Raw genomic sequence first — 13,939 nt, 5'->3', positions numbered from 1 at the left:
GGTTTGTGTAGCTGCACTCAATGTGAACAGACAGTCAGCAGCTGCACAGTGGCCACCGCATTGACGAAGGCAACACTACTCAAGATCACATTGGCTGAGATACTTCTCAGCCGTCCACCTGTCGAAAAATGCAGGAGAAGTCCACCCATGGTGCTTATTTGCGTGATGAAACGATAAAGAAAAAAGAAAATGTGTGCACTCCAAAAAACATCTGCTGCTATAATAGTTTGAGATGCATTTCTGAGAAAAGCATTTCAACAATATAATCAGAAACACCGTCTCGTGCTGGCTTAATGGAGACGTCAGTAATTGCTCTGTCCGCTAACAGTAGGGGTTGAAATAAAGCATCATCTGTTTCGACTTTAGCCGGATCATCGAGTTGTGCCAAACCATTCCTGCATTTCTTCGATGTTTCAATCTCCTGCTGCCCATAAAGGGAGGACCAAGGTCTCCATGTGGCGTCACGGGGTGTCGATGGGCAGCTGCGAAAGGAAATACTTAACACTGAAATGGAAAGAAACTTTTGACAAAGGCATGCCACAACAAAGCAAACAATCTCACAGCAGACAGCGGGAGCCACGGCTTTGCAAATGGCCAGAGCAGACCTATCCATCACGAGCCAGCAAGCAACTTAATTACTTACTTTGACTTTGTCCTGACTTAGCTCATAAAAAGTAATAACTTCGAATATCTCTTTGATCAAACGTTTCAGACAATGTGAGCTTTAATCATTTAAAGAAAAAAAAAAGCTCCATTTGAAAGAATCTTCTCTTAAAATGCAATATTAAAAAACCAAAAAAACGCATACGCGTTTGTAAAAACCAACTAAGGTATTTAGATTTTCACATAAGTGTTGTGAACAATAATGACTTATTTTCCTAAACTTTAACATGTAGACATAAGAGAAATGCTTGGGTCTGTGTTCAAACCAATCAGCTCCATCTGACACTAAACTTAAGGAACGTAAGGACAACAGCCCGCCGAAAGGCACAAATGGGAGAAAGAGGGAAATCCCCCCCCCCCCCCCCCCATATATTTTCTCTGTAGCACATTGGCCCCTGAGGGACTGAGAGTTACTTACCACTGGTGGTATTCGCCTATCAGACCTTTAAATTATCCAATGGGCATTTTGGAGAGTAATCCACAGCCAAGAGGCAGAGATGATGAACTCTGCTCCTGTGAATGTCGGTAACAAAACTACACTGTGTTAATCTCCTTCTCCTTTGGTTAGCTGATCATTTGTAGGCTTGCAGGTAAGACATGTCGGTATAAATCCTAAAAATCCCGTCTGGTTTGTATGAGGAATTGTTCTGTTTTACTTCGATCAGCAATACATTCTTATAAAAAATTTTTTTCTCTAGCTTGTAAATGCACTGAGGCAGGAATAAACTCCATTCCATAGAAATTAGTGGCTTCATATTTCAAGTAGCAATTAAAAGTCAAAATGTCTACAACTGATTCCGGTGTTTGTTTTTTTGTTGTTGTTGTTTTTTTGGTTTGCATAATGCAAACTGGGAATTTCTTCCGCTGCTGATGGAGAGTTGATCCATGCTAACTGTGGGCGAAAGCAACATACGTCCTATACAGATCAGCAGTCCATCACAGAGCAAACACAAAGAGCCCACACCACACTAATTAACCTCCAAGGCATTTTTTTTTTTTTTTTTTTTTTTTTTTGGACTGCAGGAAACTAGAATACCCTGAGAAAACCCACACATGCACAGAGAGAAATGTAAACACAGAAAGGCCTCCAAGGCCTGGAATTGAGCCAGATCACTATCGTCCCACTGTACGGCCATATTTTCATTATTTCTGGTTTACTAAACAACAAATGTAAAAATGTAATTGAGGTTTTTCATGTTAACAGGTATGTCTGTTTATAGAATTGTTTCGTCTGTGGAAATTTCAGTGTTTGTCGACATAAGAAGACACAAGACCTTTCGTTCTCTCTTCCACCGGGCTGCAGCCTCAGTCTGACAAACATGAACAAAGAAGCAAATGTATAGGTCACAAGTTCATAAGCAAAGAGGCACATAATCACTGAAGTTTTCCAGCTTAAGAGTTAGCATAGCAAACATGTATTTCGATTGTGGCTGGCATCGAGGGAAAAACAAACACTTGCAAACTGAGCTAATAATGCTAATCAGTGGACCACTGTGCTCCCCAGGAGACGTCCAGTTTAACTAAACAGATAGAACAATTTCAGATCATTGCATGTGATCATGTTTTGTTTTGTTGTTTTTTTTTTTATTGTTATGATGGGAACTTATTGAAACCTACAATATTATGAACCTCCCGTATACATTCCTGCTGTAATTATTTCCAGTACCTCCACATACACACACACACACACACAATGAGTAGTATGCCTCCAGGAATGTAATGCCGAGGATGGCGTAATACAATAGCACGATGTTCTGAAACAAGAGACGGAGGTTTGCAAGGACGTTCAGGTGGTCTGCCGTCCCACGTCCTTCATGAAAAGTCCCTTTCCTGACTGACAAAGACAACAGAAACTGTCGAGAGTTGGTGATTTGCCATGTGACTCTGTGTTCTGAAGACAGCCTTTCAAACTAATGAAGGTGCTGAGGGCTCCTGCATTAGTGGCCGAGTTGGTGACAGCAAAGCATCCGAGCTCTCACAGAGCTGCAGTCACTCCAAATTTGTTCGGCTGTGTGGGAATGAGCTCCAAGAAGTTACTGCCAAAGCATGCAGTCAATCAAGCGGCCACAAGTTACCTTTGTAAATCTCTGTCGGACCAAATTAGTCTTCAGTAACGTTCCTCTGGATGCTGGCCCTTCGTACGTTTAGATTATGGCTCGATAAAAAAAATAAGAGGGCCGACGTGAATAATCTCGCCCTGGCTGTAACCCGAGAGCCTCGGAGCGGGACTGAGGGAACGCCGGGGGCCCGGCGTTTGAAAAGCTTCCAGTCAGGCTCAGCCTGAGCCCCACAGACCACTACTCACTCCGTCCACAGACCCTCACAGCAGGACCCGGCCATCTGGACGCATTTCTGCTCTGACAGGGTGGCTCTCAAGGCCCATCTGTATTCGGGCTTCGTTCACAGTGGGTGTGAGGAATGTGCCTGTTTGGGAGGGAACGCGGTAGATTTAAGGGATGACGGCATAGCGCGATATATCTTTTCACCCCGTACGCTGGAGCATGTCGTTTCATCAACATCTGTATTTCATTTTTAGTGCCCTGGTCAATCTTGGGTTCAGTCAGTTTGGCTTTAGGCACCAGAAAGGCCTCAAATCATTTAATTATTGCCTGTTGTTAAGTTATTTAGGTTACAAATACATGCAAGACATGAATTATGTTCATAAAACATTGCAGCTCTTTCCCTGATCCCCTATGTCTTAGTCCTGAAACACAGGCATCATTAGAGTTTCAAATGTGCCTCAGTAGTTGGAAACAGATGATTTCTCTTGGTGTGCACGTGTGTGTGTGTGTGTGTGTGTGTGTGTGTGTGTGTGTGTGTGTGTGTGTGTGTGTGTGTGCGCGTGCGTGTTTGTGCATACACAGAAGCCCCAAAACATAAAACTATGTATTCGTAAAGATCAGTTTCTCAATCTTCATGTTCACTATCACATACAGTTCAGCAAAGACAAAAAGGCCGTTTATTTCACAACTTTTTATCCCGTATTTCTGATATCTCGTGAGTCTAAAATCTTTTGCGTATTTTGTTAGAGAGAAGAACCCAAAATGATCCATACTGTAGCAGTAAATCCAGACGGGACCTCACTGAATGAATTACTGCCATTCTTGCGCCTGCAGCGACAGCTCAGCCCTATTAGCTGCTCAGTTACTATGGCAACAAGTACTAAAAAACCCAAAAGAGCAGACAGGGAGAGGTCAGAGGGCAACAGCGGGTCATACGGCTTATAACCAACACATGTCTTTGTTTCTGGCTTGACTCATACCTGCAGGTCCACGCAGGGAAATGTACTATAAGGTTGATGAAATGTGTGTCTGTCGATAATATATGCTACATTTCCATCTCGTTTACAATTTTTTTCTCAGTTATTTACCTATTTCATTGTGCTGGTCTTATCTCATATTTTAGTATATTTGTTTTCTATCATACAAATTATGTCATCCTTGATTTGACCATTTAAATAGTGTATCCTGTTTATTTGTTATTGAAAGGGAATTTTAATGAATTGGTATTTACTTCAAGTTGATGCATCAGTTATTATTGTCATTTAATGACTTTATTTAACTTTCTTACTATTTCTTCCTCCATCCTGACTTGGTTTGTCTTTGTATTAACTCACAAACACCTAATCATCGGTAAAGCACTTTGAATTATCTTAACCGGCTTGAATGGTGCCAACCGACGTCACTAAATAAAAACCGATAAAGACATGAGCAACCCAATATCAGCCCTTGGTGAAGAATGGCACAAATAAACCTTGAGTTCTTGCTGGTGTGTGGAAATGAAGCGAGTGCACACCAACAGAGTCGAGAAGATAATGAGAAAAAGTAAGTGACCGATGAGTTGTGTGAAAAGAGAAAGAAAACTGTGTTCTGCTCTTTAGAGCATCTCTACCAAAGTCTCAATAATTAATTACGCATGGAAACGTACACCTCTGAGATTTGGTTTCATCAATACAGATGCTGCAATTTCTGAGCATCTTATCAACCAGCGTGAAGTTCCTCCTGCACATGGGAGTTAAACGTGATACAGTTTGCGAACTTAGAAATTGATTTGCCGTGTTCATAAGACCTGTTTCCTGTCCTCCCGAGACTCTAATCAATGAAATCTTTTTCTGGAAACTATACATCCACATTCATCTTTCATGCGAGCGTCTGCCAGCCCTTCACTGCAACTTCAAAACTGAAACCATCGTTATAATCATGTCCCAAGGGTCGTCCCAGTGGACTTCCATTGGAAATGAAGCTATAGAATTAATTCCAGTATTGTCTTCTTGTCCATGGGTTATTAACTTTGATTGGTTTTGTACTCTTTGCATAAGTGTGTGCGTAATGAAAAAAAAAATGCACTCGGTGCTACATAATTCTGCCTTGAGGAAGAAACAGCATCAGTATAAATAAAGTTCCAGTGTGGATCCAGCTCCAGTGAAAGCAAGTGTTTGTCCTGGTGTGTGTGTTCCAGTCCCATCAGTGTGGTGAGGGCCAGCAGCACTGACGGTTTTTGCCCTCGTAGCAGTCCAGAAGAGGTCGGTAGCGTCCCCCAGCGGTGTGTTATGAAACAATATTCGAACGAGTGCTGGAAAAAAAAAAAAAAGGCAAAATTGGTGAAGTGGAAAGAGCTCCTACTGGTGCTTATATGCCCAATCAGCAGCTCTGGGATTTCCCATTGGCTAAAAGGAAGCTGTCACTCAAATCCCCCACTGGGTATTTTTTCCTGAGAACCAAACAGTGTGGTCTTAGAGTTTGAGGAGAACAGAGCTCCTCGGAGGACAACACGTGTGTCAAGGAGCAACAAAATATCATCAAAGTGACCGATTCCTAAAATGTGGCAACATTTCTCCAAATGATTTTTTATTATGTATATATTTATTTCTTCTAAATTTGGAGAAAGTAAGCTTCATGACATTTAAATTGTAGTATTTCCTAATAAAGTCTATTTTGGTGGACATTTTGTAATTGGGGTGTTTTTGCTATTTTTAAAGTGTCACTGCTCTCAAAGGTAATATTTTCTTTGAGTGGAAAAAAAGGGGGAAGGTTATTCTTTTTATTATAGAAAAAGAAAAACTTGCTTTATCTGTAAGCTTAGATAGATAGATAGATAGATAGATAGATAGATAGATAGATAGATAGATAGATAGATAGATAGATAGATGTAGATATTATAAATAGTAATGAATTGCGTTTATTTCTTATGAATTAGTGTTGGTGTGTAATAATCTTCTATTCTATATGCATAAATAATATTCTATTATGTGCATCGACTTAAAAAATGATCACATTATTATTATTATTATTACTATTACTACTACAGCGTGTGATCCAGGTCCCCGGTCCTCCTGCCCTGTCATACCCCGCTGACGCCCGTGGGTGGCGGGGCTGTTCCGGGCCACTGGACGGGGACGGACGAGCGGACTGCGCTCTGATTGGTCGCCGCCTGTGCGCGTCCCCGTCGCCTCCTCCCGATTTTCCTGGCATGACCTTTTCCCTTGGCAACCACTTCCTCCGAGCATCAACGGCCATCTTTAATTTTAAGTCATTGATGAAAAAGTTGTCTTCGCCGCTTTTTGAGAGCCGCCACGTTCGCGCGCGGAGCCACCGGGACGCCGCCGCCGCCGTGTGCGTGTAGTTTCCCCCGTGGGCGCACGGAGACACGCGCAGCGCAGCACCGCAGAGAATAAAGCTCAACGCCGACACGAGCGTACGTGCATATTGTTTTGTCAAAGACGTGCATCACGTCCAGTTCCGTGTTTTCCTTTCTTGTCTCTTTGCACACAAACACAGCCTCCACAGTCGCTCGTTTTGTAAAGTGAACAATATCCTTGTTTTGTTTTGGGTTGGGTTTTTTTCCCCGGTGCTCACGCGCGAGTCGCGTGCTCCTGAAAGAAACGGCAGGTGGAGCGCTAGAATAAGTGATCGGCTCGTTGTCTGAAGGACACAGTCGGTACATGGCAGGTACCTCCTGCCATGTTGTTGTGCCAACATCCCCTCAAAGTGTTTTTTGTTTTTCTTTCGGTTCGATCACTCTCGTGTTGTTTTGTCATGGCAGGATGAGAAAGAAGCAGACTGCCAAACAGAGGAAGACCGAGGAGACGACAATCGTTCAGGAGTTCGCGGTGGACCAGATCATCCGCCGCCGGGTCTTTAACGGGAGAGTGGAGTACTTCCTCAAGTGGAAAGGCTTCACAGAGTGAGTTCGCCGGATCACGGCTCACTTCCTGGCGCGTGTGTTTGTTTTGTTTTGCGAACAATGTTGTCAAACCCATACAGTGAAGTTGTAACACTCCCCCGGTTTGATACGGTCGCAGTGCAGAAAACACGTGGGAACCTGAGGACAACCTGGACTGCCCGGAGCTCATCGAGGAGTTCCTGAGAAACGCCCACTTCCCGGAGGAGGACGAGGAGGAGCGGGCAGGGTTCACCCTCAAAGAAGAAATGACCGAGCAGGAGACGGAAATTGTGAGTATGTTTGTGGCTGGCGGTGGTCTCGGGCCGCACGTTGTTTCCACGTTATTCACACAAGCGTCTGCACCTAAATCAGGAAGAGGGAAAGAAAAAAAAAAGATAAGAAAAAAAGAAACGAGCATTTTTAGAATATTCTTCTTAATGCAGACAAGCAGCACCCAGAAAATAAAGGAAGTTGTTCTGTTGGTGTAAGCTCAGTTCTCCAAATGTTGAGCCGATGTGCAAAATGGAAACACAAAAACAGGATGTAGGTTTACATGTGATGAAACACAACCCTGAAAGTATTTGTTCACCATTAAAAGACAAGATAGTTGAATTTTATTGTCTGAGAAGTTTCATATTAATTTAAAAAAAAAAAAAATGTTTGACCGAACACTGTGAACAACACAATACTTGTTGTTTATGTAGTATTTCTAACCAGTTTATCATTCTGGTTAGATGCTAAACTGCATTTTGTTGCATTTGTAATGACAATAAAGTTTAATCTAATCTAATCTATTAATCCATTCACAGAACAGTTTTATATGAAAAGATAGCGGCACTCGCGTCTTTATCCAATAAAGAACAATATTTGTGGATTACACCGTGAACTGTGATTTCGGTCAGTGTTCCTGAGCTTCCTGTTCACAAAGCTGCATGTTTAGAATGCAGCCTGAATGCTGGAACATCGTGAGCATTCACGATTCACTGCCAGTCTCGTCCGTTGTATTTTATTTAATCTTTTAATCTCCAGAGGCTTATTTGCAATGTAGCATTTTTATCTATCAAACCATCTTCAAAGACAATTTTAAGCTGATAAACAAGGTTTTCCACAGTTTTTCCAGACGGATGAACCTCTGCTCATCCTCACTGTGCCTCTATATTATTAATGCATCCAGTCAGTGTTGTTCATAAACTGCTAACATCTCCTCCTCTTCCCTCTTCTTGCATTAGTGCCATTTACCTTCCCAGCCTTGTGCTGCCATCATCCCGATTTTCTTTTAACGCGTGCTTGTACTATAACATTTTAAATGAGGTCATATTTTTAATGAATGATCAACTGCCTCATCTATAACATCTGATCTGTTGCCTTTATGAAGCTTGCAAATCATTTCATCCTGTTTTTATCGACCAATTACACGGTGTACCAACCTTTCTGGAATTTGTATTACTGACCGATGTGTACTGAGTTAGAGCAAAAACCATTTCATTGTTTTCTTCCTCTTTTTTTGTGGGGTTTGATGTTGACCTGAAACCCAATGGTGTGTGAAGGGTGGTTACTTTTTTTTTTTTTTTTCAACGCACCCGAAAGTGAAATGTGTATTTTCTTCGTCTTCTTCTTCTTTTTTTTTTTTTGCGTCTTCACAAAAAACAATACGAGACTTCTCCTCAAGCGTGACTGCTCTTTCGGTAACGCCGGTGCCGTTCCTCCTTTGCAGTCCTGTCTGCAGCCGCAGTGCCAGGACCAGACGATGCAGAGTGACGGCGGCGTCCTGCAGCCGGGCGACGAGCACTCAGACGCCCCGGCGGACCTCAGCAGCTACCTGGAGCCTGAATGCATCATCGGCTCCACGGACAGAAAGGGAGAGCTCATGTTCCTAGTCAAATGGTAACTCCACTCCCGAATGAATTCCGGCATTTGCCCTCATGTTCGTGTCAAATCCAGAAAATCCCATTGGGGTGAAGTTTGGTGGCTGTGGCACCGAGTGATTAACGGATCATGGGGATCCTAATTTAATCACAGCACATATGCCTTGGTGTCCAGAGTTGTGTTGGACAGCATTAGATACTAAAAGTTCCTAATAAAGAAGCCGTGTGTAATCACATATTCATCAGAGCTCCTTGATAAATGACCAGTGGCAGCTTTAAAAGGGAACTTTTGCTGAGTTTTCACATAAAGGCTGTCTTTATTTGTTGTGGGGATTACTGCAGTCTGTGAAAACAGTTGGTTAAAGTCTTCCATGCCTCTAAGCAGCTTTGTTAGGTCTGAAAAGACTTTTGTTTTGTTTTTCTTGCTGTTGCTTTAATTTTCAAACACAAAAATCAGTTTGGAAATCAAAGGATTCAGTCATATTACATACAAAGTTGGGAGGGGGGGTGTTTTAACAGCCAACAGCACTCAGGAATTTGCATTGACTCTATGGGGCATTACCACAGAGAGCCACAGTTAAAACAAAACTAAACACAATGTTGTCCGGGAAAAATATTTAATCTGCCTGAACTTTAGCCACAGCAAAGTGCTGCTTCTTTAAGGGAGGTGATCTATTACTCATGAATAATCTAAGCCAAACGGTTTTCAGAGTGTGGGATGGGCTTTTCCCTGTCTTGATGGTCAAAGAAATGCTTTTTACCAGCATAGTAGTTTGTTCTCGTTCTTCTAGAAATAAGTGGCAGGTAATATTTAAGTATTTTATCCATTTAAAACGATGTTTTCGTTGACAGTTGCAGACTGCAAAGCATAATAGCTTACCAAATATTTCAAAGTATCTCAAAAGAATACTTTAGAGTATTTTGAGTGGTTGGGGGGGGGTTTCATCCCCTGCTCTAGGCAAACAACACGGTCATTTTCTTTATTTTCAATACAAAGTTGTTTTTGTTCTGAATCCCCACTAATGTATAAAAAAAAAAGCAATTAGTTACGTTGTGGGAAAGCTAAAGCCACTTGCTTTAGAGAATAGTCCAGCAGTCTGGAAGCGCTCTTTAATATCGCCGGAGTTTCCCCACAACTTTAGGGAAATGCAATAATAAACAGCTGCACTGCAGCTATAAAAATGATATTTAATAGATATTTTGTTGCCACAGCGATCAGAGTGACGTTTAACAAAGTCCCTTTAGTCTTCCCTCCTTTATGACAACCTGCTCGAAAACAAACTGGGATGTCTGCTTCTGTTGACGGTTGGATGGAAGGAGGTTCATTGTTCTGTCTTTCCCCCGCAGGAAGAACTCCGGCGACGTGGCTCTGCTGCCGGCCCATGAAGCCAGCGCCAGATGTCCCCAGGTGGTCATCGACTTCTACGAGCAGAAGCTGACCTGGCACTGCAGAGACAAGGAGGAGGAGGAGGAAGAGGAGGAGGAGGAGCAGTAAAACGTGTGTGTGTGTGTGTGTGTGTGTGTGTGTGTGTGTGTGTGTGTGTGTGTGTGTGTGTGTGTGTGTGTGTGTGTGTGTGTGTGTGTGTGTGTGTGTGTGTGTGTGTGTGTGTGTGTGTGTGTGTGTGTGTGTGTGTGTGTGTGTGTGTGTGTGTGTGTGTGTGTGCGCCGAGGAGAACTGATAAACAGCTGCGCTCCCACCTGAAGCTTAGTTTAGCCTCCATCAAGCGTATCCTCCCTTCAGCTGACATTAGAGGCGCTCTGTGTGAAATCCCGTCCCACTGCAGGCCGAGTTTCAAACTCTGGCAGGTGTGAGATTCTCAGCGGAGATGGGTTGTTGTTGGGGTTTGTTTTGTTTGTTGTTTGTTTTTCTTGGCCCTGTGGTGCTCGGTAAGGTCACTGTGCCTTTGAGGAGACCGCGATGGAGACAACAACTAACCTTTATGTCGAGCGCTTGATTTCAATGTCAGACGAACTGGCTTGTTTGGGGTTTTTTTTTTTTTTTTTTTTTTTTTCTTGTGTCATCATGTAGCAGACTCAATCACTGTGGATGTGTTTTGTTTTTAAGATGTTGTCACACAAGTAATTTCGTATTTCTCGCCCTGTTTAACTACAAGTGTCTTTCACTGGGAAAGGGGGGTCGCTTTAGTGTGAGCTTTATATCCCGTATGTCAGAGGGAACTTCCTGCTGTCCTGGTTCTTGTAGTTTTTGGTTAGAACTGAGACTCGTAGGCCTGTTTTTTGAAGTTCAAATGATGTGAGGAGTATATAAACTGAGCTTTTTTTTTTCTGTGTTTCACTGTATTTCTGTAAAAAAAAGAAAAAGAAATCTTGTGTTTGATGTGAAGTGTGACAGAAATGTTGGCCAACTCAAAGTCCCCCATATTTCCAATCACTTATGCACCAGACACTCTTCTCTTTGAATCGTAACTGTAAAAATACTGAATGATTTGGTGATTTTTTTTTTTCTGCCCCCCCTCAAATGAAGACCTGGTAGAATTTCTCTAAACGTCATATCTCTTAAATTAGATTTCCACCTTCTGCAGGTGAGATGATTGTTCAATGTAGCACTTTAGATGTGAGCCTGTGGATCTACGCAGGTTTATATGTACTTGACTTGTATCCTGGTGGCACTGTCATAACTCAACATATCTCCCATGACTGTGATGGGACACTCAGCTGAACCTTAAACCTCTTAAAACCCACCTGCTCCCGAACTACTGTACCTGTTGACCATGAATCTGTGAAGTCTGAATAAAAGAAACATTTTGTGACTCTTCCTCTTGATTCATTGTGTTCACGTCATGAGGTGGGAATGTTACTGAGGGGAAAGTGTGTTGATTGTGTTACGGATGGTTTCAGAAGAAAGAAAAAAAAACATTGATTTTGCATTTCTGCTGTAGTGTACCGGTAGTCATGTTGTTGCTTGTCGTCTTACCAGAGCTCACGCGAGGTTCTTATCTAAGTCTTGTGACATTTTGAAACCTTTGCCCTTTGGCAATAAAAAAAAATGGGAAAGAAACGGTACAGTAACAATGCTTGGTGCCATTTCACCTGTCTGACGTTGGATGACTGACACACTGACATTGCGGATAATGGGAGAGGAAAGTGAAAACACCGAGGATCAGGTAGGACTGAAGTTGAGCTGTTAATCTGCGGAATTAAGAGAAATAACAACCTTTAACCAGTCTTACTCAGTTCAGAACCCACACGCTGAAGGAAACAGGATACATGTGGGATTTTCCTTCCCTGATTCATGTTGTAGTTTCTGTACTTCCTCTTCTACTTACGAATAAAAAATCTTCCCCTTTTTCTTAACACTGCATTCAGTCCAGGCTTTTAGTGTCTCTCCTGTCTTCTCCATGCAGCAGGTCATCAGTGTGTGGGTGCGGGATCCGAGGATACGACGGCATGACTTCTGGCATGCCTACATAGACTATGAAATCTGTTTACACGTGAGTAAATTCAGAGTCGCTCTTAATCTGTAGTTACTGAGAGCAGCTCAATGTGTAACTGTTGTGTGTGTGTGTGTTGTTATAGACAGACAGTGTGTGTTTCACCAAGAAGACCTCAAGTGTGAGGAGGAGATACAGTGAGTTTGTGTGGCTCAGACAGAAACTACAAGCAAATTCACTACTTATGTAAGTATTTACTGTCACCTGAATGGGAACTGGTCACCTTGTTTTCACGCTAAGAAAAAAGTATTATTCTGCTTATCAAATCATTTCGTGTCATTTTATTCTTGTTTATGCAGGGTACAGTTACCAGAGCTGCCCCCGAAAAACCCTTTCTTCAGTCTGAATAATGCAAAACAAATCACCGAGCGGATGAAGGGACTCCAGATGTTTCTGGAAAAGTAAGATCAATACATTTCTGACCTTTGACATGATGTGAATGTAACAAAAGTGAAACACACAGTGACTTCCTACTGGACATGGGGACTGCTTATTTCTCACCCGTGTACGCTGCTCGCAGTCGCTTTAATGTGTTTAATGTCCCCATTTTCCAGAATCCTTCAGAGCCCCCTGCTGCTGTCCGACAGCTGCCTGCATCTTTTCCTGCAGTCGCAGCTCAGCGTGTCCAAGATGGAGGCCTGTGCTGCAGGGAGGACCCACTACTCTGTGGCCCAGGCCGTCCACTGCTGCGGCCTGAGGAGGTTCCACTCAGTGGAGGACCTACAGAAGGAGCTCAGCTCGGACTTGGACTTGGACTCGGATAGGTACAGTACTATTACACTTCACTCATCCCTGTAAGAGGAGAAAACATCTGGAAATCAGACTGACGCCTTTTCTCAGCAGCTTTTTTCTTCCATTTTGATACGTGGGAAGGAATTATGGTGCTAAGAAATGAGTCACACCATGAACATTTTATGAAAATACACAATTTTAGGAATTAATTTCTGTGTAAGTGTTATTGGAATTATTTGAAATGATGAGAATTGATTTTCATAACAGTTACAACTATTCATATATAAAGACTTAACAGATGTTTTAAACTAAAACAGCCATTAACAATATCTTTTTTTTTTTTTTTTTTAATGTGGAGGTTCGGCCTTTCACCTGCTCTCTACCCCACTGCTGTATTTGTTTTCATGCTCTGCTCTTGTCTCTGTCTTTCCAGCTCAGACTGCAGAGATCCACACCCCAGGACGAAAGGTTTGGCGATAAACAAAACAAAGAGCTCACCTTCACTTGGTCTCATGGGAATCTGCCAGGAGGAAATGCTGAGCTGCTCATCTGGAGCCACATGAAAACGTCACCTTGACCAAGGAGACATTTTTAGCACTTTGAGCTACGCGGTTGTTTTTTCAAGTCAATGATATAATTTCCTTTGAAATGTATTCAATAATCATTAATGGCATGTTTCGTTTGTATATATAGTGAATATGCCTTGATTTCACAGAAACGTAGTTGTGATTTGCCTGAAGATGGCAGTGTTGGCACACCTGTACGTTTGTACGTGAGCTTTCTTCATGAATGTATTCCACATATTGAGTTCATAAACAAACTTTAACAATGCTTCACCGGTTCGTATTATTTATATTGAAACTGTGAGTAGATAGTTTTGAAAATATAAAAGCAAAACCTGAACTCATCTTGATGTCTCTTTCTGTGTGAGAGCCTCCTCTAATAAAGTGTAGGGGAGCTTGTCATGGTGGCCACTGCAGTGCTTAGCAGTCTGACATATATAATAGGGTCTCTGCAGAGTTTTGAGGCACCCCCCCCACACCCCCTCCCTGTCAGGTGTGGTCC

At 42.4% G+C, this 13,939-nt stretch overlaps 2 protein-coding genes across 2 annotated transcripts; both read left to right on the top strand.

Moving 5' to 3' along the window:
* The first annotated feature begins 6,228 nt into the window (after positions 1–6,228).
* cbx3b (chromobox homolog 3b) lies at positions 6,229–11,461 on the top strand. Its single transcript, XM_080500337.1, has 5 exons — positions 6,229–6,357; positions 6,706–6,846; positions 6,965–7,115; positions 8,540–8,709; positions 10,038–11,461. Exons 2-5 carry the CDS (start codon positions 6,707–6,709, stop codon positions 10,183–10,185), a joined length of 609 nt encoding a protein of 202 aa, XP_080356463.1. The 5' UTR covers positions 6,229–6,357; position 6,706; the 3' UTR covers positions 10,186–11,461.
* A 568-nt stretch (positions 11,462–12,029) lies between these two features.
* Positions 12,030–13,437, top strand: snx10b (sorting nexin 10b; the record flags this gene model as incomplete). Its single annotated transcript, XM_080501319.1, has 5 exons — positions 12,030–12,142; positions 12,228–12,328; positions 12,442–12,543; positions 12,697–12,906; positions 13,308–13,437. The coding sequence occupies exons 1-5, from the start codon at positions 12,050–12,052 to the stop codon at positions 13,435–13,437; spliced, it is 636 nt and encodes a 211-aa protein (XP_080357445.1). The 5' UTR covers positions 12,030–12,049.
* Positions 13,438–13,939: the final 502 nt, after the last annotated feature.

This window comes from Blennius ocellaris (genome assembly GCF_963422515.1).
Source record: "Blennius ocellaris genome assembly, chromosome: 8".
Taxonomy (NCBI): domain Eukaryota; kingdom Metazoa; phylum Chordata; class Actinopteri; order Blenniiformes; family Blenniidae; genus Blennius; species Blennius ocellaris.
Note: the sequence above shows the minus strand (reverse complement) of the source record. Positions and strands in the feature narration are given on the sequence as shown.